Source organism: Anser anser, assembly GCF_964211835.1.
Source record: "Anser anser genome assembly, chromosome: 8".
Taxonomy (NCBI): Eukaryota; Metazoa; Chordata; class Aves; order Anseriformes; family Anatidae; genus Anser; species Anser anser.
In genome coordinates this window covers 10,844,011-10,866,509 of record NC_139728.1, presented here as the reverse complement: position 1 = coordinate 10,866,509, position 22,499 = coordinate 10,844,011, and the positions used below count along the sequence as shown (strand labels likewise).

General features: G+C 61.4%; 1 protein-coding gene across 4 annotated transcripts; it reads right to left on the bottom strand.

The window, feature by feature from the left end:
* Nucleotides 1-52: 52 nt before the first annotated feature.
* On the bottom strand, nucleotides 53-21,505 carry LOC310903149 (uncharacterized protein). 4 transcript variants are annotated; one of them, XR_014587297.1, is made up of 9 exons: nucleotides 17,943-21,505; nucleotides 15,149-17,608; nucleotides 14,515-14,795; nucleotides 11,087-14,180; nucleotides 7,659-10,752; nucleotides 4,231-7,324; nucleotides 1,437-3,896; nucleotides 803-1,083; nucleotides 53-468 (listed from the first exon to the last, which is right to left on the bottom strand). XR_014587297.1 is itself a non-coding variant. In XM_083845863.1 (8 exons), the coding sequence occupies exons 6-7, from the start codon at nucleotides 1,857-1,859 to the stop codon at nucleotides 847-849; spliced, it is 660 nt and encodes a 219-aa protein (XP_083701989.1). In that variant the 5' UTR covers nucleotides 1,860-3,896; nucleotides 4,231-7,324; nucleotides 7,659-10,752; nucleotides 11,087-14,180; nucleotides 14,515-17,608; nucleotides 17,943-21,059; the 3' UTR covers nucleotides 53-468; nucleotides 803-846. The 4 variants fall into 4 exon arrangements, 1 of the variants encoding a protein (XP_083701989.1); XR_014587298.1 differs by having other exon boundaries at nucleotides 7,659-7,939; nucleotides 8,293-10,752; nucleotides 14,515-17,608; nucleotides 17,943-21,057; XR_014587299.1 differs by having other exon boundaries at nucleotides 11,087-11,367; nucleotides 11,721-14,180; nucleotides 14,515-17,608; nucleotides 17,943-21,054.
* Nucleotides 21,506-22,499: the final 994 nt, after the last annotated feature.

The window sequence follows — 22,499 nt, the reverse complement described above, 5'->3', positions numbered from 1 at the left end:
CTCCCCAGCAAAGGGGCCGGCAGCCCGCCGGGAGCAGAAGCTTAGCTGGGCATCCACATCCTTAGTTTGGTGCAGGAGGCCAGGCTGGCTGTCGTGAACTAAGGCTGGAAAAGCCCTCCAAAATCATCTCCTCCATCCACCCCCCTACCACCAGTGTCACCCACTAAACCATGTCCCTAGGCACCACGTCCAACCTTTCCTTAAACACCCCCCCGGGACGGTGACTCCACCACCTCCCTGGGCAACCCGTCCCAATGCCTGACTGCTCTTTCTGAGAAGAAATTTCTCTCATTTCCTGCTGGCTGGGCACGGGCAGCCCACCAGGGGACAGCTGGCATTGTCGGTGGCGCCCATGCAGGGAGGAGGTGATCAGGGCAGTGTTGGCACCCAGTTGTCAGGGGGGGTGCCTTCAGCGCAGGAGCCTTCGGAGGGCTGAGGTGTGTCCTGCCTCACCGGCTTGCTGTCAATCTGAAGAGAACTGACTGTCAGAGGGGTGAAAATGCTGTGCCAGAATTATTAGCCAGGCACTTCCTTCCACCTGCGTCTTTTCCCGGTGCGATGCCTACCCTCGCATGGGCCTTGGAGGTCCTAAGTCCAAGGACTACCCCAACAGGTCATGGGCATTCCCTGACCACTGCCATCTTACAGGGACGTGGGCAGCGGCCGGGACGTGGGCCCCTTCTCCTGGGTCATGGGCTCCTACGGGGCAACCCTCAGCCATGGGTGCCTGTCCTCTCCTAGCTCCTCTCCCCCCTTCTCCTGGAGCATCAGCCTCCCCAAACCCATGGACAGCAGCACTCACTCTCTGCGCTGCCTTTCCTGTCGCCGGTACACGGGGTGCACGCTCTAGATGAATTTGCCGGGGGTACGCCAGGGGGCTCTTCTTTTCCTATCCTTGTTTAGTGCCTTCTTCCTCGGCTGTGGGAGCCCGAGCTCTTGCACGCGGAGCTGGTAGAGGTGCCTCAGGTAACACACCATGAAGGCAGTGTTGGCCTCCATGCGGCAGAGCAAGGCGTAATCACACAGAGCGTCCTTTCCCCGGCGGTCTGTCCCCGCAGAAGCTGAGGCCCACCGGCCTGTTGCCTGGAAGCGACAAGAGAAGAGGCACAGTGAAGGGCATGGATGAGGGCTCGTGGGGTGGAGAACTGTCCTGCTGGGCTCGGCTTCCTCGGGAGCGCCCAGCCTCGCAGGACTGCTCCGGGCAGCCATGGGGGCTCACAACAGCGCTGGCAGGCCCTGGGCTGTGCCGGGGGCTCCCTGCGGCTGGGCGAGTCCCCGGGGAAGAGGCAGAGGGCCTCTCGGGGCCTGCTGAGGCTTCCTTGTGCCTGCTGGGTTTTGTTCTTTTTTGTTCTGGAAAGCCTTTGTGGCCAAGGTCCCGTGGGTCCCCGCTCCCCGCAGGCTGGCCCTTTCCTGCACGCCGCGTCTCCGCCACTCACCTGTCTGCGGTGTCTCTGTACTGTTCTCCAGAGGCCGAGGGCAAGCAGCCCCACGCCGAGGAGGCAGATGGCGTCCCCGTTATCGCAGAGCAGCCAGACTCTCCCGCCCTGGGCAAGGTATTCCCAGAATTGGCCCAGGGGGTCGGGCAGCTCGGAGGGCTGGCGCTCGGTGCCAACGGGCTGTTGCTTTGGGCTCTCTGAAGGGACCATAGGGACCATGGTGTTCAGCCTGAGGCGGAGCCTGCTGGGGCAGCTGGAAAGGCCGAGGCTGCAGGGCCAGTTGGAGACCTGGCGCTTGGGGCCAAGGCTCCTGCTGACCCTGACCCTCTCCCAGCGGCGCTGGCTGCGGAGGCCCTGGCCGCACGAGCGGAACAAAGCCATGGCCAGAGCCACGGCCAGGAGGAGAGCCAGGCTGAGCTTCATCCTGCTCTCTCCTCAGGAACACAACAACGCTGGAGACGGCTGTCACGCTGAGCAGAGCTCCGGCAGTGACCACCAGCACTAGCGGCTGTGCCCAGCTGCGCCCAGCCGCAGCCTGATGTTATGCCGGGCCCTGTGAGGTCACAGGGCCCGGCGCTGTGAGACCGGCAGGTGACGAAGGCCGTGGCGAGGCTGGGGAGGACGCGGGCAGGCGGCCTTCGAAGCCTGCCGCTGCCGCTGCAGTCTGCACGGGGGGTCTGCCTGCCCAGCGGGGCGGTGGGCCTGAGCCCCCCGTGGTTTGGGCCGTGCCCTGGGTTTCTCAGTGCGAAGGAGCCGTGGCCAGAGCCACATCCAAGCTGGGCAGCCGTGGCACGGTTCTCCTCAAAACCCTCTTGGGGGCAGAGTGGAAGCCCCCATCGAGAGGAAAGCCTCAAATTGGCTGTTGGTTAGATAAAATCATAGAATTATTAAAGTTGGAAAAGACCTCCAAGATGATCTGCTCCAACCACCCCCCTACCACCAGTGTCACCCACTAAACCATGTCCCTAAACACCGCGTCCAACCTTTCCTTAAACACCCTCCGGGATGGTGACTCCACCACCTCCCTGGGCAACCCGTCCCAATGCCTGACCGCTCTTTCTGAGAAGAAATTTCTCTCATTTCCAACCTGAACCTCCCCTGGCACAACTTGAGGCCGTTCCCTCTAGTCCTATCGCTAGTTATCTGTGAGAAGAGGCCGACCCCCAGCTCCCCACACCTTCCTTTCAGGGAGCTGCAGAGAGCAATGAGGTCTCCCTGAGCCTCCTCTTCCCCAGACCAAACACCCCCAGTTCCCTCAGCCACCCCTCACAGGACTTGTGTTCCAGGCCCTTCACCAGCTTCGCAGGCCTTCCCTGGACATGCTCCAGGGCCTCAATGTGCTTCTTGTAGTGAGGGGCCCAAAGCTGAACACAGCACTTGAGGTGCTGCCTCACCAGAGCTGAGTACAAGGGAACGACCACCTCCCTGGTCCTGCTGGCTACACTATTCCCGGCACAAGCCAGGATGCCGATGGCCTTCCTGGCCACCTGGGCACACTGCCGGCTCATTTTCAGGCGAGCATCGACCAACACCCCCAGATCCGTGTCCTCTGCACACCTTCCGAGTCACTCTGTCCCAAGCCTGTAGCGCTGCACGGGGTTGTTGTGGCCGAAGCGCAGGACCCGGCACTTAGCCATGTTGAACCTCATCCCATTGACCTCTGCCACGATCCAGCCTTTCCAGGTCCCTATGCGGAGCCTTCAAATGTAAAGTGTTGTGAAATAGGAGTGGAGTTAGTCTGGAATTAGTCCCCCAGGGACATGACTCACAGGGTCCTGGGCACTCACCAGCCACTGCCACCTCCCAGGGCCATGGGCACCTCCAGGAAACCTCAGTGGGACACGGGCACCCTGCCGGGATGTGGTCTCTCCTCCTGGGGTGTGGGCGCCTGGGGGGCACCTCACAGCTCTTCTCTCCCAGCCCAGCTCCCTCATTCCTCTGCAGGTGTGTTCTCTAAAACCTGCACTCAGCAGCCCTCACTTGCCCCACTGCCTCCCGTGTGGCTGTGCCCCAAGCCCCTTGGTACCAAAAGGACACAAGTTCCCGTATGGATGATCGGATGATCTTTATTCAGCTGGGAGAAGCGGTCTGCTACCAGCAGGAATTTCCAAGAGTCCCCCAGCCAGCTCTGCTGCACACGCATGCTCCTGCTGTCCTCTGTGGAGCAACGAAGCAGAGCCACGTCCTCTGGGATGCCAGCAGCCCCAGCGGCGCCTCTGACAGGGTGCAAAAGGGGACCCTCCTTGGAGGTCCTCGTGAGACGAATGTTGATTCCCCCCTGGCTGTTGTGCTGGCTGGGCACGGGCAGCCCACCAGGGGACAGCTGGCATTGTCGGTGGCGCCCATGCAGGGAGGAGGTGATCAGGGCAGTGTTGGCATCCAGTTGTCAGGGGGGGTGCCTTCAGCGCAGGAGCCTTCGGAGGGCTGAGGTGTGTCCTGCCTCACCGGCTTGCTGTCAATCTGAAGAGAACTGACTGTCAGAGGGGTGAAAATGCTGTGCCAGAATTATTAGCCAGGCACTTCCTTCCACCTGCGTCTTTTCCCGGTGCGATGCCTACCCTCGCATGGGCCTTGGAGGTCCTAAGTCCAAGGGCTACCCCAACAGGTCATGGGCATTCCCTGGCCACTGCCATCTTACAGGGACGTGGGCAGCGGCCGGGACGTGGGCCCCTTCTCCTGGGTCATGGGCTCCTACGGAGCAACCCTCAGCCATGGGTGCCTGTCCTCTCCTAGCTCCTCTCCCCCCTTCTCCTGGAGCATCAGCCTCCCCAAACCCATGGACAGCAGCACTCACTCTCTGCGCTGCCTTTCCTGTCGCCGGTACACGGGGTGCACGCTCTAGATGAATTTGCCGGGGGTACGCCAGGGGGCTCTTCTTTTCCTATACTTGTTTAGTGCCTTCTTCCTCGGCTGTGGGAGCCCGAGCTCTTGCACGCGGAGCTGGTAGAGGTGCCTCAGGTAACACACCATGAAGGCAGTGTTGGCCTCCATGCGGCAGAGCAAGGCGTAATCACACAGAGCGTCCTTTCCCCGGCGGTCTGTCCCCGCAGAAGCTGAGGCCCACCGGCCTGTTGCCTGGAAGCGACAAGAGAAGAGGCACAGTGAAGGGCATGGATGAGGGCTCGTGGGGTGGAGAACTGTCCTGCTGGGCTCGGCTTCCTCGGGAGCGCCCAGCCTCGCAGGACTGCTCCGGGCAGCCATGGGGGCTCACAACAGCGCCGGCAGGCCCTGGGCTGTGCCGGGGGCTCCCTGCGGCTGGGCGAGTCCCCGGGGAAGAGGCAGAGGGCCTCTCGGGGCCTGCTGAGGCTTCCTTGTGCCTGCTGGGTTTTGTTCTTTTTTGTTCTGGAAAGCCTTTGTGGCCAAGGTCCCGTGGGTCCCCGCTCCCCGCAGGCTGGCCCTTTCCTGCACGCCGCGTCTCCGCCACTCACCTGTCTGCGGTGTCTCTGTACTGTTCTCCAGAGGCCGAGGGCAAGCAGCCCCACGCTGAGGAGGCAGATGGCGTCCCCGTTATCGCAGAGCAGCCAGACTCTCCCGCCCTGGGCAAGGTATTCCCAGAATTGGCCCAGGGGGTCGGGCAGCTCGGAGGGCTGGCGCTCGGTGCCAACGGGCTGTTGCTTTGGGCTCTCTGAAGGGACCATAGGGACCATGGTGTTCAGCCTGAGGCGGAGCCTGCTGGGGCAGCTGGAAAGGCCGAGGCTGCAGGGCCAGTTGGAGACCTGGCGCTTGGGGCCAAGGCTCCTGCTGACCCTGACCCTCTCCCAGCGGCGCTGGCTGCGGAGGCCCTGGCCGCACGAGCGGAACAAAGCCATGGCCAGAGCCACGGCCAGGAGGAGAGCCAGGCTGAGCTTCATCCTGCTCTCTCCTCAGGAACACAACAACGCTGGAGACGGCTGTCACGCTGAGCAGAGCTCCGGCAGTGACCACCAGCACTAGCAGCTGTGCCCAGCTGCGCCCAGCCGCAGCCTGATGTTATGCCGGGCCCTGTGAGGTCACAGGGCCCGGCGCTGTGAGACCGGCAGGTGACGAAGGCCGTGGCGAGGCTGGGGAGGACGCGGGCAGGCGGCCTTCGAAGCCTGCCGCTGCCGCTGCAGTCTGCACGGGGGGTCTGCCTGCCCAGCGGGGCGGTGGGCCTGAGCCCCCCGTGGTTTGGGCCGTGCCCTGGGTTTCTCAGTGCGAAGGAGCCGTGGCCAGAGCCACATCCAAGCTGGGCAGCCGTGGCACGGTTCTCCTCAAAACCCTCTTGGGGGCAGAGTGGAAGCCCCCATCGAGAGGAAAGCCTCAAATTGGCTGTTGGTTAGATAAAATCATAGAATTATTAAAGTTGGAAAAGACCTCCAAGATGATCTGCTCCAACCACCCCCCTACCACCAGTGTCACCCACTAAACCATGTCCCTAAACACCGCGTCCAACCTTTCCTTAAACACCCTCCGGGATGGTGACTCCACCACCTCCCTGGGCAACCCGTCCCAATGCCTGACCGCTCTTTCTGAGAAGAAATTTCTCTCATTTCCAACCTGAACCTCCCCTGGCACAACTTGAGGCCGTTCCCTCTAGTCCTATCGCTAGTTATCTGTGAGAAGAGGCCGACCCCCAGCTCCCCACACCTTCCTTTCAGGGAGCTGCAGAGAGCAATGAGGTCTCCCTGAGCCTCCTCTTCCCCAGACCAAACACCCCCAGTTCCCTCAGCCACCCCTCACAGGACTTGTGTTCCAGGCCCTTCACCAGCTTCGCAGGCCTTCCCTGGACATGCTCCAGGGCCTTGACGTGCTTCTTGTAGTGAGGGGCCCAAAGCTGAACACAGCACTTGAGGTGCTGCCTCACCAGAGCTGAGTACAAGGGAACGACCACCTCCCTGGTCCTGCTGGCTACACTATTCCCGGCACAAGCCAGGATGCCGATGGCCTTCCTGGCCACCTGGGCACACTGCCGGCTCATTTTCAGGCGAGCATCGACCAACACCCCCAGATCCGTGTCCTCTGCACACCTTCCGAGTCACTCTGTCCCAAGCCTGTAGCGCTGCACGGGGTTGTTGTGGCCGAAGCGCAGGACCCGGCACTTAGCCATGTTGAACCTCATCCCATTGGCCTCTGCCATGATCCAGCCTTTCCAGGTCCCTATGCGGAGCCTTCAAATGTAAAGTGTTGTGAAATAGGAGTGGAGTTAGTCTGGAATTAGTCCCCCAGGGACATGACTCACAGGGTCCTGGGCACTCACCAGCCACTGCCACCTCCCAGGGCCATGGGCACCTCCAGGAAACCTCAGTGGGACACGGGCACCCTGCCGGGATGTGGTCTCTCCTCCTGGGGTGTGGGCGCCTGGGGGGCACCTCACAGCTCTTCTCTCCCAGCCCAGCTCCCTCATTCCTCTGCAGGTGTGTTCTCTAAAACCTGCACTCAGCAGCCCTCACTTGCCCCACTGCCTCCCGTGTGGCTGTGCCCCAAGCCCCTTGGTACCAAAAGGACACAAGTTCCCGTATGGATGATCGGATGATCTTTATTCAGCTGGGAGAAGCGGTCTGCTACCAGCAGGAATTTCCAAGAGTCCCCCAGCCAGCTCTGCTGCACACGCATGCTCCTGCTGTCCTCTGTGGAGCAACGAAGCAGAGCCACGTCCTCTGGGATGCCAGCAGCCCCAGCCGCGCCTCTGGGAGGGTGCAAAAGGGGACCCTCCTTGGAGGTCCTCGTGAGACGAATGTTGATTCCCCCCTGGCTGTTGTGCTGGCTGGGCACGGGCAGCCCACCAGGGGACAGCTGGCATTGTCGGTGGCGCCCATGCAGGGAGGAGGTGATCAGGGCAGTGTTGGCATCCAGTTGTCAGGGGGGGTGCCTTCAGCGCAGGAGCCTTCGGAGGGCTGAGGTGTGTCCTGCCTCACCGGCTTGCTGTCAATCTGAAGAGAACTGACTGTCAGAGGGGTGAAAATGCTGTGCCAGAATTATTAGCCAGGCACTTCCTTCCACCTGCGTCTTTTCCCGGTGCGATGCCTACCCTCGCATGGGCCTTGGAGGTCCTAAGTCCAAGGGCTACCCCAACAGGTCATGGGCATTCCCTGGCCACTGCCATCTTACAGGGACGTGGGCAGCGGCCGGGACGTGGGCCCCTTCTCCTGGGTCATGGGCTCCTACGGGGCAACCCTCAGCCATGGGTGCCTGTCCTCTCCTAGCTCCTCCCCCCCCTTCTCCTGGAGCATCAGCCTCCCCAAACCCATGGACAGCAGCACTCACTCTCTGCGCTGCCTTTCCTGTCGCCGGTACACGGGGTGCACGCTCTAGATGAATTTGCCGGGGGTACGCCAGGGGGCTCTTCTTTTCCTATCCTTGTTTAGTGCCTTCTTCCTCGGCTGTGGGAGCCCGAGCTCTTGCACGCGGAGCTGGTAGAGGTGCCTCAGGTAACACACCATGAAGGCAGTGTTGGCCTCCATGCGGCAGAGCAAGGCGTAATCACACAGAGCGTCCTTTCCCCGGCGGTCTGTCCCCGCAGAAGCTGAGGCCCACCGGCCTGTTGCCTGGAAGCGACAAGAGAAGAGGCACAGTGAAGGGCATGGATGAGGGCTCGTGGGGTGGAGAACTGTCCTGCTGGGCTCGGCTTCCTCGGGAGCGCCCAGCCTCGCAGGACTGCTCCGGGCAGCCATGGGGGCTCACAACAGCGCCGGCAGGCCCTGGGCTGTGCCGGGGGCTCCCTGCGGCTGGGCGAGTCCCCGGCGAAGAGGCAGAGGGCCTCTCGGGGCCTGCTGAGGCTTCCTTGTGCCTGCTGGGTTTTGTTCTTTTTTGTTCTGGAAAGCCTTTGTGGCCAAGGTCCCGTGGGTCCCCGCTCCCCGCAGGCTGGCCCTTTCCTGCACGCCGCGTCTCCGCCACTCACCTGTCTGCGGTGTCTCTGTACTGTTCTCCAGAGGCCGAGGGCAAGCAGCCCCACGCCGAGGAGGCAGATGGCGTCCCCGTTATCGCAGAGCAGCCAGACTCTCCCGCCCTGGGCAAGGTATTCCCAGAATTGGCCCAGGGGGTCGGGCAGCTCGGAGGGCTGGCGCTCGGTGCCAACGGGCTGTTGCTTTGGGCTCTCTGAAGGGACCATAGGGACCATGGTGTTCAGCCTGAGGCGGAGCCTGCTGGGGCAGCTGGAAAGGCCGAGGCTGCAGGGCCAGTTGGAGACCTGGCGCTTGGGGCCAAGGCTCCTGCTGACCCTGACCCTCTCCCAGCGGCGCTGGCTGCGGAGGCCCTGGCCGCACGAGCGGAACAAAGCCATGGCCAGAGCCACGGCCAGGAGGAGAGCCAGGCTGAGCTTCATCCTGCTCTCTCCTCAGGAACACAACAACGCTGGAGACGGCTGTCACGCTGAGCAGAGCTCCGGCAGTGACCACCAGCACTAGCGGCTGTGCCCAGCTGCGCCCAGCCGCAGCCTGATGTTATGCCGGGCCCTGTGAGGTCACAGGGCCCGGCGCTGTGAGACCGGCAGGTGACGAAGGCCGTGGCGAGGCTGGGGAGGACGCGGGCAGGCGGCCTTCGAAGCCTGCCGCTGCCGCTGCAGTCTGCACGGGGGGTCTGCCTGCCCAGCGGGGCGGTGGGCCTGAGCCCCCCGTGGTTTGGGCCGTGCCCTGGGTTTCTCAGTGCGAAGGAGCCGTGGCCAGAGCCACATCCAAGCTGGGCAGCCGTGGCACGGTTCTCCTCAAAACCCTCTTGGGGGCAGAGTGGAAGCCCCCATCGAGAGGAAAGCCTCAAATTGGCTGTTGGTTAGATAAAATCATAGAATTATTAAAGTTGGAAAAGACCTCCAAGATGATCTGCTCCAACCACCCCCCTACCACCAGTGTCACCCACTAAACCATGTCCCTAAACACCGCGTCCAACCTTTCCTTAAACACCCTCCGGGATGGTGACTCCACCACCTCCCTGGGCAACCCGTCCCAATGCCTGACCGCTCTTTCTGAGAAGAAATTTCTCTCATTTCCAACCTGAACCTCCCCTGGCACAACTTGAGGCCGTTCCCTCTAGTCCTATCGCTAGTTATCTGTGAGAAGAGGCCGACCCCCAGCTCCCCACACCTTCCTTTCAGGGAGCTGCAGAGAGCAATGAGGTCTCCCTGAGCCTCCTCTTCCCCAGACCAAACACCCCCAGTTCCCTCAGCCACCCCTCACAGGACTTGTGTTCCAGGCCCTTCACCAGCTTCGCAGGCCTTCCCTGGACATGCTCCAGGGCCTTGACGTGCTTCTTGTAGTGAGGGGCCCAAAGCTGAACACAGCACTTGAGGTGCTGCCTCACCAGAGCTGAGTACAAGGGAACGACCACCTCCCTGGTCCTGCTGGCTACACTATTCCCGGCACAAGCCAGGATGCCGATGGCCTTCCTGGCCACCTGGGCACACTGCCGGCTCATTTTCAGGCGAGCATCGACCAACACCCCCAGATCCGTGTCCTCTGCACACCTTCCGAGTCACTCTGTCCCAAGCCTGTAGCGCTGCACGGGGTTGTTGTGGCCGAAGCGCAGGACCCGGCACTTAGCCATGTTGAACCTCATCCCATTGGCCTCTGCCATGATCCAGCCTTTCCAGGTCCCTATGCGGAGCCTTCAAATGTAAAGTGTTGTGAAATAGGAGTGGAGTTAGTCTGGAATTAGTCCCCCAGGGACATGACTCACAGGGTCCTGGGCACTCACCAGCCACTGCCACCTCCCAGGGCCATGGGCACCTCCAGGAAACCTCAGTGGGACACGGGCACCCTGCCGGGATGTGGTCTCTCCTCCTGGGGTGTGGGCGCCTGGGGGGCACCTCACAGCTCTTCTCTCCCAGCCCAGCTCCCTCATTCCTCTGCAGGTGTGTTCTCTAAAACCTGCACTCAGCAGCCCTCACTTGCCCCACTGCCTCCCGTGTGGCTGTGCCCCAAGCCCCTTGGTACCAAAAGGACACAAGTTCCCGTATGGATGATCGGATGATCTTTATTCAGCTGGGAGAAGCGGTCTGCTACCAGCAGGAATTTCCAAGAGTCCCCCAGCCAGCTCTGCTGCACACGCATGCTCCTGCTGTCCTCTGTGGAGCAACGAAGCAGAGCCACGTCCTCTGGGATGCCAGCAGCCCCAGCCGCGCCTCTGGGAGGGTGCAAAAGGGGACCCTCCTTGGAGGTCCTCGTGAGACGAATGTTGATTCCCCGCTGGCTGTTGTGCTGGCTGGGCACGGGCAGCCCACCAGGGGACAGCTGGCATTGTCGGTGGCGCCCATGCAGGGAGGAGGTGATCAGGGCAGTGTTGGCATCCAGTTGTCAGGGGGGGTGCCTTCAGCGCAGGAGCCTTCGGAGGGCTGAGGTGTGTCCTGCCTCACCGGCTTGCTGTCAATCTGAAGAGAACTGACTGTCAGAGGGGTGAAAATGCTGTGCCAGAATTATTAGCCAGGCACTTCCTTCCACCTGCGTCTTTTCCCGGTGCGATGCCTACCCTCGCATGGGCCTTGGAGGTCCTAAGTCCAAGGGCTACCCCAACAGGTCATGGGCATTCCCTGGCCACTGCCATCTTACAGGGACGTGGGCAGCGGCCGGGACGTGGGCCCCTTCTCCTGGGTCATGGGCTCCTACGGGGCAACCCTCAGCCATGGGTGCCTGTCCTCTCCTAGCTCCTCTCCCCCCTTCTCCTGGAGCATCAGCCTCCCCAAACCCATGGACAGCAGCACTCACTCTCTGCGCTGCCTTTCCTGTCGCCGGTACACGGGGTGCACGCTCTAGATGAATTTGCCGGGGGTACGCCAGGGGGCTCTTCTTTTCCTATCCTTGTTTAGTGCCTTCTTCCTCGGCTGTGGGAGCCCGAGCTCTTGCACGCGGAGCTGGTAGAGGTGCCTCAGGTAACACACCATGAAGGCAGTGTTGGCCTCCATGCGGCAGAGCAAGGCGTAATCACACAGAGCGTCCTTTCCCCGGCGGTCTGTCCCCGCAGAAGCTGAGGCCCACCGGCCTGTTGCCTGGAAGCGACAAGAGAAGAGGCACAGTGAAGGGCATGGATGAGGGCTCGTGGGGTGGAGAACTGTCCTGCTGGGCTCGGCTTCCTCGGGAGCGCCCAGCCTCGCAGGACTGCTCCGGGCAGCCATGGGGGCTCACAACAGCGCCGGCAGGCCCTGGGCTGTGCCGGGGGCTCCCTGCGGCTGGGCGAGTCCCCGGGGAAGAGGCAGAGGGCCTCTCGGGGCCTGCTGAGGCTTCCTTGTGCCTGCTGGGTTTTGTTCTTTTTTGTTCTGGAAAGCCTTTGTGGCCAAGGTCCCGTGGGTCCCCGCTCCCCGCAGGCTGGCCCTTTCCTGCACGCCGCGTCTCCGCCACTCACCTGTCTGCGGTGTCTCTGTACTGTTCTCCAGAGGCCGAGGGCAAGCAGCCCCACGCCGAGGAGGCAGATGGCGTCCCCGTTATCGCAGAGCAGCCAGACTCTCCCGCCCTGGGCAAGGTATTCCCAGAATTGGCCCAGGGGGTCGGGCAGCTCGGAGGGCTGGCGCTCGGTGCCAACGGGCTGTTGCTTTGGGCTCTCTGAAGGGACCATAGGGACCATGGTGTTCAGCCTGAGGCGGAGCCTGCTGGGGCAGCTGGAAAGGCCGAGGCTGCAGGGCCAGTTGGAGACCTGGCGCTTGGGGCCAAGGCTCCTGCTGACCCTGACCCTCTCCCAGCGGCGCTGGCTGCGGAGGCCCTGGCCGCACGAGCGGAACAAAGCCATGGCCAGAGCCACGGCCAGGAGGAGAGCCAGGCTGAGCTTCATCCTGCTCTCTCCTCAGGAACACAACAACGCTGGAGACGGCTGTCACGCTGAGCAGAGCTCCGGCAGTGACCACCAGCACTAGCAGCTGTGCCCAGCTGCGCCCAGCCGCAGCCTGATGTTATGCCGGGCCCTGTGAGGTCACAGGGCCCGGCGCTGTGAGACCGGCAGGTGACGAAGGCCGTGGCGAGGCTGGGGAGGACGCGGGCAGGCGGCCTTCGAAGCCTGCCGCTGCCGCTGCAGTCTGCACGGGGGGTCTGCCTGCCCAGCGGGGCGGTGGGCCTGAGCCCCCCGTGGTTTGGGCCGTGCCCTGGGTTTCTCAGTGCGAAGGAGCCGTGGCCAGAGCCACATCCAAGCTGGGCAGCCGTGGCACGGTTCTCCTCAAAACCCTCTTGGGGGCAGAGTGGAAGCCCCCATCGAGAGGAAAGCCTCAAATTGGCTGTTGGTTAGATAAAATCATAGAATTATTAAAGTTGGAAAAGACCTCCAAGATGATCTGCTCCAACCACCCCCCTACCACCAGTGTCACCCACTAAACCATGTCCCTAAACACCGCGTCCAACCTTTCCTTAAACACCCTCCGGGATGGTGACTCCACCACCTCCCTGGGCAACCCGTCCCAATGCCTGACCGCTCTTTCTGAGAAGAAATTTCTCTCATTTCCAACCTGAACCTCCCCTGGCACAACTTGAGGCCGTTCCCTCTAGTCCTATCGCTAGTTATCTGTGAGAAGAGGCCGACCCCCAGCTCCCCACACCTTCCTTTCAGGGAGCTGCAGAGAGCAATGAGGTCTCCCTGAGCCTCCTCTTCCCCAGACCAAACACCCCCAGTTCCCTCAGCCACCCCTCACAGGACTTGTGTTCCAGGCCCTTCACCAGCTTCGCAGGCCTTCCCTGGACATGCTCCAGGGCCTTGACGTGCTTCTTGTAGTGAGGGGCCCAAAGCTGAACACAGCACTTGAGGTGCTGCCTCACCAGAGCTGAGTACAAGGGAACGACCACCTCCCTGGTCCTGCTGGCTACACTATTCCCGGCACAAGCCAGGATGCCGATGGCCTTCCTGGCCACCTGGGCACACTGCCGGCTCATTTTCAGGCGAGCATCGACCAACACCCCCAGATCCGTGTCCTCTGCACACCTTCCGAGTCACTCTGTCCCAAGCCTGTAGCGCTGCACGGGGTTGTTGTGGCCGAAGCGCAGGACCCGGCACTTAGCCATGTTGAACCTCATCCCATTGGCCTCTGCCATGATCCAGCCTTTCCAGGTCCCTATGCGGAGCCTTCAAATGTAAAGTGTTGTGAAATAGGAGTGGAGTTAGTCTGGAATTAGTCCCCCAGGGACATGACTCACAGGGTCCTGGGCACTCACCAGCCACTGCCACCTCCCAGGGCCATGGGCACCTCCAGGAAACCTCAGTGGGACACGGGCACCCTGCCGGGATGTGGTCTCTCCTCCTGGGGTGTGGGCGCCTGGGGGGCACCTCACAGCTCTTCTCTCCCAGCCCAGCTCCCTCATTCCTCTGCAGGTGTGTTCTCTAAAACCTGCACTCAGCAGCCCTCACTTGCCCCACTGCCTCCCGTGTGGCTGTGCCCCAAGCCCCTTGGTACCAAAAGGACACAAGTTCCCGTATGGATGATCGGATGATCTTTATTCAGCTGGGAGAAGCGGTCTGCTACCAGCAGGAATTTCCAAGAGTCCCCCAGCCAGCTCTGCTGCACACGCATGCTCCTGCTGTCCTCTGTGGAGCAACGAAGCAGAGCCACGTCCTCTGGGATGCCAGCAGCCCCAGCGGCGCCTCTGACAGGGTGCAAAAGGGGACCCTCCTTGGAGGTCCTCGTGAGACGAATGTTGATTCCCCCCTGGCTGTTGTGCTGGCTGGGCACGGGCAGCCCACCAGGGGACAGCTGGCATTGTCGGTGGCGCCCATGCAGGGAGGAGGTGATCAGGGCAGTGTTGGCATCCAGTTGTCAGGGGGGGTGCCTTCAGCGCAGGAGCCTTCGGAGGGCTGAGGTGTGTCCTGCCTCACCGGCTTGCTGTCAATCTGAAGAGAACTGACTGTCAGAGGGGTGAAAATGCTGTGCCAGAATTATTAGCCAGGCACTTCCTTCCACCTGCGTCTTTTCCCGGTGCGATGCCTACCCTCGCATGGGCCTTGGAGGTCCTAAGTCCAAGGGCTACCCCAACAGGTCATGGGCATTCCCTGGCCACTGCCATCTTACAGGGACGTGGGCAGCGGCCGGGACGTGGGCCCCTTCTCCTGGGTCATGGGCTCCTACGGGGCAACCCTCAGCCATGGGTGCCTGTCCTCTCCTAGCTCCTCCCCCCCCTTCTCCTGGAGCATCAGCCTCCCCAAACCCATGGACAGCAGCACTCACTCTCTGCGCTGCCTTTCCTGTCGCCGGTACACGGGGTGCACGCTCTAGATGAATTTGCCGGGGGTACGCCAGGGGGCTCTTCTTTTCCTATCCTTGTTTAGTGCCTTCTTCCTCGGCTGTGGGAGCCCGAGCTCTTGCACGCGGAGCTGGTAGAGGTGCCTCAGGTAACACACCATGAAGGCAGTGTTGGCCTCCATGCGGCAGAGCAAGGCGTAATCACACAGAGCGTCCTTTCCCCGGCGGTCTGTCCCCGCAGAAGCTGAGGCCCACCGGCCTGTTGCCTGGAAGCGACAAGAGAAGAGGCACAGTGAAGGGCATGGATGAGGGCTCGTGGGGTGGAGAACTGTCCTGCTGGGCTCGGCTTCCTCGGGAGCGCCCAGCCTCGCAGGACTGCTCCGGGCAGCCATGGGGGCTCACAACAGCGCCGGCAGGCCCTGGGCTGTGCCGGGGGCTCCCTGCGGCTGGGCGAGTCCCCGGGGAAGAGGCAGAGGGCCTCTCGGGGCCTGCTGAGGCTTCCTTGTGCCTGCTGGGTTTTGTTCTTTTTTGTTCTGGAAAGCCTTTGTGGCCAAGGTCCCGTGGGTCCCCGCTCCCCGCAGGCTGGCCCTTTCCTGCACGCCGCGTCTCCGCCACTCACCTGTCTGCGGTGTCTCTGTACTGTTCTCCAGAGGCCGAGGGCAAGCAGCCCCACGCCGAGGAGGCAGATGGCGTCCCCGTTATCGCAGAGCAGCCAGACTCTCCCGCCCTGGGCAAGGTATTCCCAGAATTGGCCCAGGGGGTCGGGCAGCTCGGAGGGCTGGCGCTCGGTGCCAACGGGCTGTTGCTTTGGGCTCTCTGAAGGGACCATAGGGACCATGGTGTTCAGCCTGAGGCAGAGCCTGCTGGGGCAGCTGGAAAGGCCGAGGCTGCAGGGCCAGTTGGAGACCTGGCGCTTGGGGCCAAGGCTCCTGCTGACCCTGACCCTCTCCCAGCGGCGCTGGCTGCGGAGGCCCTGGCCGCACGAGCGGAACAAAGCCATGGCCAGAGCCACGGCCAGGAGGAGAGCCAGGCTGAGCTTCATCCTGCTCTCTCCTCAGGAACACAACAACGCTGGAGACGGCTGTCACGCTGAGCAGAGCTCCGGCAGTGACCACCAGCACTAGCAGCTGTGCCCAGCTGCGCCCAGCCGCAGCCTGATGTTATGCCGGGCCCTGTGAGGTCACAGGGCCCGGCGCTGTGAGACCGGCAGGTGACGAAGGCCGTGGCGAGGCTGGGGAGGACGCGGGCAGGCGGCCTTCGAAGCCTGCCGCTGCCGCTGCAGTCTGCACGGGGGGTCTGCCTGCCCAGCGGGGCGGTGGGCCTGAGCCCCCCGTGGTTTGGGCCGTGCCCTGGGTTTCTCAGTGCGAAGGAGCCGTGGCCAGAGCCACATCCAAGCTGGGCAGCCGTGGCACGGTTCTCCTCAAAACCCTCTTGGGGGCAGAGTGGAAGCCCCCATCGAGAGGAAAGCCTCAAATTGGCTGTTGGTTAGATAAAATCATAGAATTATTAAAGTTGGAAAAGACCTCCAAGATGATCTGCTCCAACCACCCCCCTACCACCAGTGTCACCCACTAAACCATGTCCCTAAACACCGCGTCCAACCTTTCCTTAAACACCCTCCGGGATGGTGACTCCACCACCTCCCTGGGCAACCCGTCCCAATGCCTGACCGCTCTTTCTGAGAAGAAATTTCTCTCATTTCCAACCTGAACCTCCCCTGGCACAACTTGAGGCCGTTCCCTCTAGTCCTATCGCTAGTTATCTGTGAGAAGAGGCCGACCCCCAGCTCCCCACACCTTCCTTTCAGGGAGCTGCAGAGAGCAATGAGGTCTCCCTGAGCCTCCTCTTCCCCAGACCAAACACCCCCAGTTCCCTCAGCCACCCCTCACAGGACTTGTGTTCCAGGCCCTTCACCAGCTTCGCAGGCCTTCCCTGGACATGCTCCAGGGCCTTGACGTGCTTCTTGTAGTGAGGGGCCCAAAGCTGAACACAGCACTTGAGGTGCTGCCTCACCAGAGCTGAGTACAAGGGAACGACCACCTCCCTGGTCCTGCTGGCTACACTATTCCCGGCACAAGCCAGGATGCCGATGGCCTTCCTGGCCACCTGGGCACACTGCCGGCTCATTTTCAGGCGAGCATCGACCAACACCCCCAGATCCGTGTCCTCTGCACACCTTCCGAGTCACTCTGTCCCAAGCCTGTAGCGCTGCACGGGGTTGTTGTGGCCGAAGCGCAGGACCCGGCACTTAGCCATGTTGAACCTCATCCCATTGGCCTCTGCCATGATCCAGCCTTTCCAGGTCCCTATGCGGAGCCTTCAAATGTAAAGTGTTGTGAAATAGGAGTGGAGTTAGTCTGGAATTAGTCCCCCAGGGACATGACTCACAGGGTCCTGGGCACTCACCAGCCACTGCCACCTCCCAGGGCCATGGGCACCTCCAGGAAACCTCAGTGGGACACGGGCACCCTGCCGGGATGTGGTCTCTCCTCCTGGGGTGTGGGCGCCTGGGGGGCACCTCACAGCTCTTCTCTCCCAGCCCAGCTCCCTCATTCCTCTGCAGGTGTGTTCTCTAAAACCTGCACTCAGCAGCCCTCACTTGCCCCACTGCCTCCCGTGTGGCTGTGCCCCAAGCCCCTTGGTACCAAAAGGACACAAGTTCCCGTATGGATGATCGGATGATCTTTATTCAGCTGGGAGAAGCGGTCTGCTACCAGCAGGAATTTCCAAGAGTCCCCCAGCCAGCTCTGCTGCACACGCATGCTCCTGCTGTCCTCTGTGGAGCAACGAAGCAGAGCCACGTCCTCTGGGATGCCAGCAGCCCCAGCGGCGCCTCTGACAGGGTGCAAAAGGGGACCCTCCTTGGAGGTCCTCGTGAGACGAATGTTGATTCCCCCCTGGCTGTTGTGCTGGCTGGGCACGGGCAGCCCACCAGGGGACAGCTGGCATTGTCGGTGGCGCCCATGCAGGGAGGAGGTGATCAGGGCAGTGTTGGCATCCAGTTGTCAGGGGGGGTGCCTTCAGCGCAGGAGCCTTCGGAGGGCTGAGGTGTGTCCTGCCTCACCGGCTTGCTGTCAATCTGAAGAGAACTGACTGTCAGAGGGGTGAAAATGCTGTGCCAGAATTATTAGCCAGGCACTTCCTTCCACCTGCGTCTTTTCCCGGTGCGATGCCTACCCTCGCATGGGCCTTGGAGGTCCTAAGTCCAAGGGCTACCCCAACAGGTCATGGGCATTCCCTGGCCACTGCCATCTTACAGGGACGTGGGCAGCGGCCGGGACGTGGGCCCCTTCTCCTGGGTCATGGGCTCCTACGGGGCAACCCTCAGCCATGGGTGCCTGTCCTCTCCTAGCTCCTCCCCCCCCTTCTCCTGGAGCATCAGCCTCCCCAAACCCATGGACAGCAGCACTCACTCTCTGCGCTGCCTTTCCTGTCGCCGGTACACGGGGTGCACGCTCTAGATGAATTTGCCGGGGGTACGCCAGGGGGCTCTTCTTTTCCTATCCTTGTTTAGTGCCTTCTTCCTCGGCTGTGGGAGCCCGAGCTCTTGCACGCGGAGCTGGTAGAGGTGCCTCAGGTAACACACCATGAAGGCAGTGTTGGCCTCCATGCGGCAGAGCAAGGCGTAATCATACAGAGCGTCCTTTCCCCGGCGGTCTGTCCCCGCAGAAGCTGAGGCCCACCGGCCTGTTGCCTGGAAGCGACAAGAGAAGAGGCACAGTGAAGGGCATGGATGAGGGCTCGTGGGGTGGAGAACTGTCCTGCTGGGCTCGGCTTCCTCGGGAGCGCCCAGCCTCGCAGGACTGCTCCGGGCAGCCATGGGGGCTCACAACAGCGCCGGCAGGCCCTGGGCTGTGCCGGGGGCTCCCTGCGGCTGGGCGAGTCCCCGGCGAAGAGGCAGAGGGCCTCTCGGGGCCTGCTGAGGCTTCCTTGTGCCTGCTGGGTTTTGTTCTTTTTTGTTCTGGAAAGCCTTTGTGGCCAAGGTCCCGTGGGTCCCCGCTCCCCGCAGGCTGGCCCTTTCCTGCACGCCGCGTCTCCGCCACTCACCTGTCTGCGGTGTCTCTGTACTGTTCTCCAGAGGCCGAGGGCAAGCAGCCCCACGCCGAGGAGGCAGATGGCGTCCCCGTTATCGCAGAGCAGCCAGACTCTCCCGCCCTGGGCAAGGTATTCCCAGAATTGGCCCAGGGGGTCGGGCAGCTCGGAGGGCTGGCGCTCGGTGCCAACGGGCTGTTGCTTTGGGCTCTCTGAAGGGACCATAGGGACCATGGTGTTCAGCCTGAGGCGGAGCCTGCTGGGGCAGCTGGAAAGGCCGAGGCTGCAGGGCCAGTTGGAGACCTGGCGCTTGGGGCCAAGGCTCCTGCTGACCCTGACCCTCTCCCAGCGGCGCTGGCTGCGGAGGCCCTGGCCGCACGAGCGGAACAAAGCCATGGCCAGAGCCACGGCCAGGAGGAGAGCCAGGCTGAGCTTCATCCTGCTCTCTCCTCAGGAACACAACAACGCTGGAGACGGCTGTCACGCTGAGCAGAGCTCCGGCAGTGACCACCAGCACTAGCAGCTGTGCCCAGCTGCGCCCAGCCGCAGCCTGATGTTATGCCGGGCCCTGTGAGGTCACAGGGCCCGGCGCTGTGAGACCGGCAGGTGACGAAGGCCGTGGCGAGGCTGGGGAGGACGCGGGCAGGCGGCCTTCGAAGCCTGCCGCTGCCGCTGCAGTCTGCACGGGGGGTCTGCCTGCCCAGCGGGGCGGTGGGCCTGAGCCCCCCGTGGTTTGGGCCGTGCCCTGGGTTTCTCAGTGCGAAGGAGCCGTGGCCAGAGCCACATCCAAGCTGGGCAGCCGTGGCACGGTTCTCCTCAAAACCCTCTTGGGGGCAGAGTGGAAGCCCCCATCGAGAGGAAAGCCTCAAATTGGCTGTTGGTTAGATAAAATCATAGAATTATTAAAGTTGGAAAAGACCTCCAAGATGATCTGCTCCAACCACCCCCCTACCACCAGTGTCACCCACTAAACCATGTCCCTAAACACCGCGTCCAACCTTTCCTTAAACACCCTCCGGGATGGTGACTCCACCACCTCCCTGGGCAACCCGTCCCAATGCCTGACCGCTCTTTCTGAGAAGAAATTTCTCTCATTTCCAACCTGAACCTCCCCTGGCACAACTTGAGGCCGTTCCCTCTAGTCCTATCGCTAGTTACCTGTGGGAAAAGACCGACCCCCAGCTCCCCACACCTTCCTTTCAGGGAGCTGCAGAGAGCAATAAGGTCTCCCTGAGCCTCCTCTTCCCCGGACCAAACACCCCCAGTTCCCTCAGCCGCTCCTCACAGAACTTCTGTTCCAGATAGATATGTGTTATATATACATTTATTGAAATGTATACATATGTATACATGTATAAATATATATAGATCGATAGATAAATATGTTTATATAAGCTGGCACAATCCCTCTACCTGCTGCTTCGGAAATGCCTGTTAGTATCACAGAGGGAAAGCAGCCACTTCATTGACACCAGGTGCTCCCCTAACACTTCTCAAGCTTTTTAGGACCTTTGCCAAATTTGCCCCCCTCCCAGCTCCCTGCTCTGTGTCCCGGTGTCACGCGTGGGGCCGGGCACCGCGGGTGTCGCCACGGCCCGGTCCCGCTGCCGCTGGGGGGCACTGGCGGCCCGGCTGCGGCCCTCGGGGAGCCCAGCGTTGGTTTTGGGGGGGCTGAAGCTGGCAGCAGAGGTTCTGCAGCAGCCACCCACCCACCCCCCTGAAAGGGGTCGCGGGGGGCTGCCAGCACGTGCTTGCCCCTTGCTGTGTTTCCCTCACCGTCCCCGTCCCCAGCAAAACGAGCACCTCGGGGGCTCTCTCCAACCCCTTTCCCCCCCCAGCATTTCTGCCCTGGGGTGAGAGGACAGCAGGGTGACAAGGCCAGTGGGGAGGGACCTTGCACTGGATGCTGATGCAAGGTCCCTGGCAGCTGCCAGGCGGGGTGGCCCCGAGGCTGGCAGGTCCCCCTTGTCCCTGCCATGGCCGCGGGGGTCCCGTCCCAAAGTATATTTAGCCTGGCAGCTACCGCGGGTGGAAAGTTTCCCTCGGCACAGCTGTCGAGTCCGTCTCCCTTCTCCACCCCCCGCAATAGCAAATGGCAGCGCCGTGTCCCGTAAGGAGATCTTGGCCACCTTGGCAGCGCTGCGTGCCCGGGAGCCCAGCCCGATCCTGCCCTGGCCCCCTCCGCCCATTTCACAGGTGGGCAAAGTGAGGCAGAGAGGGGGGCAACACAAGGAGATAGGCGCAGGAGGTTGGCACTGTGTGCCTGGGGCTGGGGACAGAGAGATGTCCTGCGTGTGACTGGTTCTGTCTGCACAGCCACGGGCTTGACGAAGTATTTGAGACAAATTATCTGAAGCGCGCGGCCTCCGCTCGGTTTCTGTCTGGTCTCCATGGTGAGAGGCCACGACGCCTTCCCTGCTCTAGCACCTGCGGCTCGATTTCTCTCAGTTTGTCCTTGCCTTTCTTTCAGGAGCAATTGCATGGAGGGCCTGATCCTCCCACCCGACCCCGGCTTCAGCAGGCACGGGAGAGGGTGCAAGGCACCCACAGAGCCTTTAGGGTGGGACGCAGGCAGTGAGGACATGGTCTTCAGGCTCCAAAATGCTCAGCTGCCTGTGTGGGATATGGCAACCACCTCCTCAGCTAAGCCCTCCTTACATTGCTTTTTTTTCCACAGCAGACAAAGAAAGGGGGTAATTAAGGCTGCCTTGTTTTGCCATGGGAGACGCCTGTCGATGGTAGAGGGCTGGAGGCACGCGTGCCGTGCTCGCAGGTTCTACCTGCAGGCTGGCCTCTTGTTCGCATGCAGTAAAGGGGATCTGGGAGAAAAGCATGTAATTAGTGCAGCTGCCATATAGTTTTTGTAGATATCAATAAAACATTGATTCCCTCCTTCTGTAAGCTCCTGCGCCGCAGTGCATACAAATGGCCCCGATGGCTTCTCCCTGAAGCAGCCAACGCCGTGGCCGCCCGGCTGTCCAGAGGTTGCAAATAATGGGTTTTGTGTGCAGGGAGGCACATCACCGCTAAATAACGTGGTTTGGGTCGGTTGGATGAGAAGTTGTATGGCATTTTCCTTTTCAAGCTTAAGGAAAAAATAAAAAGAAAAGAAAGAGAAATCTCATTTTTGTTTGACTGACAGTGTTTTGTTTGGTGTGAAGCTAAAAAAAAATCAAAAAGCTCCATTTCCATCTTGCTTCACTCAGCCTCCCGCCCCGTCCATCTCCTTTCCCATCTCCTGACATGTCTGTGTGAAAACCACAGAGGAGACGTTTGTTTTGGGACGTGAACCTGGCCGCTCTTCATGGGGAACAGCAAAATAAACGCCACTCATTTTTTTGTCCTGTCCCAATGGTGGTGTGTAGCTCACATTCGGACTGTCCCGTTCCCATAACCCCCTAAACCTCTGTTTCGTGCTGTTCATTGCCACCCCTCGTCCTGTACCGGCGCTCAGTGGGGAGGAGAACATATGAAAAACCAACAGCCGCTGCTCAGTTCTGCAGCGCTGTCCCTGGGCAACCCAATACATTGACCACGCTTCTTAAGCAGTGTGCTGATGAGCCCCGCAGCGGGGCTGGCTGGACGGGGTTTGGGGGCAGCGGGAAGCCCACGGTGATGCTGCGGGGCTGGGGGGCTTGTGCCCAACCAAGCCTTTGAGAGGCTGGCCGGTATGCCTCTGGGTGGTTTTCCCTCTGAAAGACTGTTTTTCTATGGCCTCTTTTGAAGACTCCTTCTCCCCAGCAATACAGGATCTTTAAAAATATATATTTTTAAAAGAAAAACACGCTATTTATAAATTATTCTATATGCTCTCAACAAAGCATGTGCCAGACTGCGCTGGCGGAAAGCCCACTCCCGACTCCTCCTCATTTGGTTTAAAAAAAGCAAGTAACGCCGGTTCTTTTATCTTTTCCTGGCTGAAACAGCACGGAGAGAGT

Excerpts from the sequence above, each read along its gene's own strand:
- LOC310903149 (XM_083845863.1), bottom strand. The coding sequence starts at position 1,859 with ATGAAGCTCAGCCTGGCTCTCCTCCTGGCCGTGGCTCTGGCCATGGCT. Across the intron at positions 1,084-1,436 it reads TACAGAGACACCGCAGACAG|GCAACAGGCCGGTGGGCCTC; the intron begins GTGAGTGGCGGA and ends TGTCGCTTCCAG.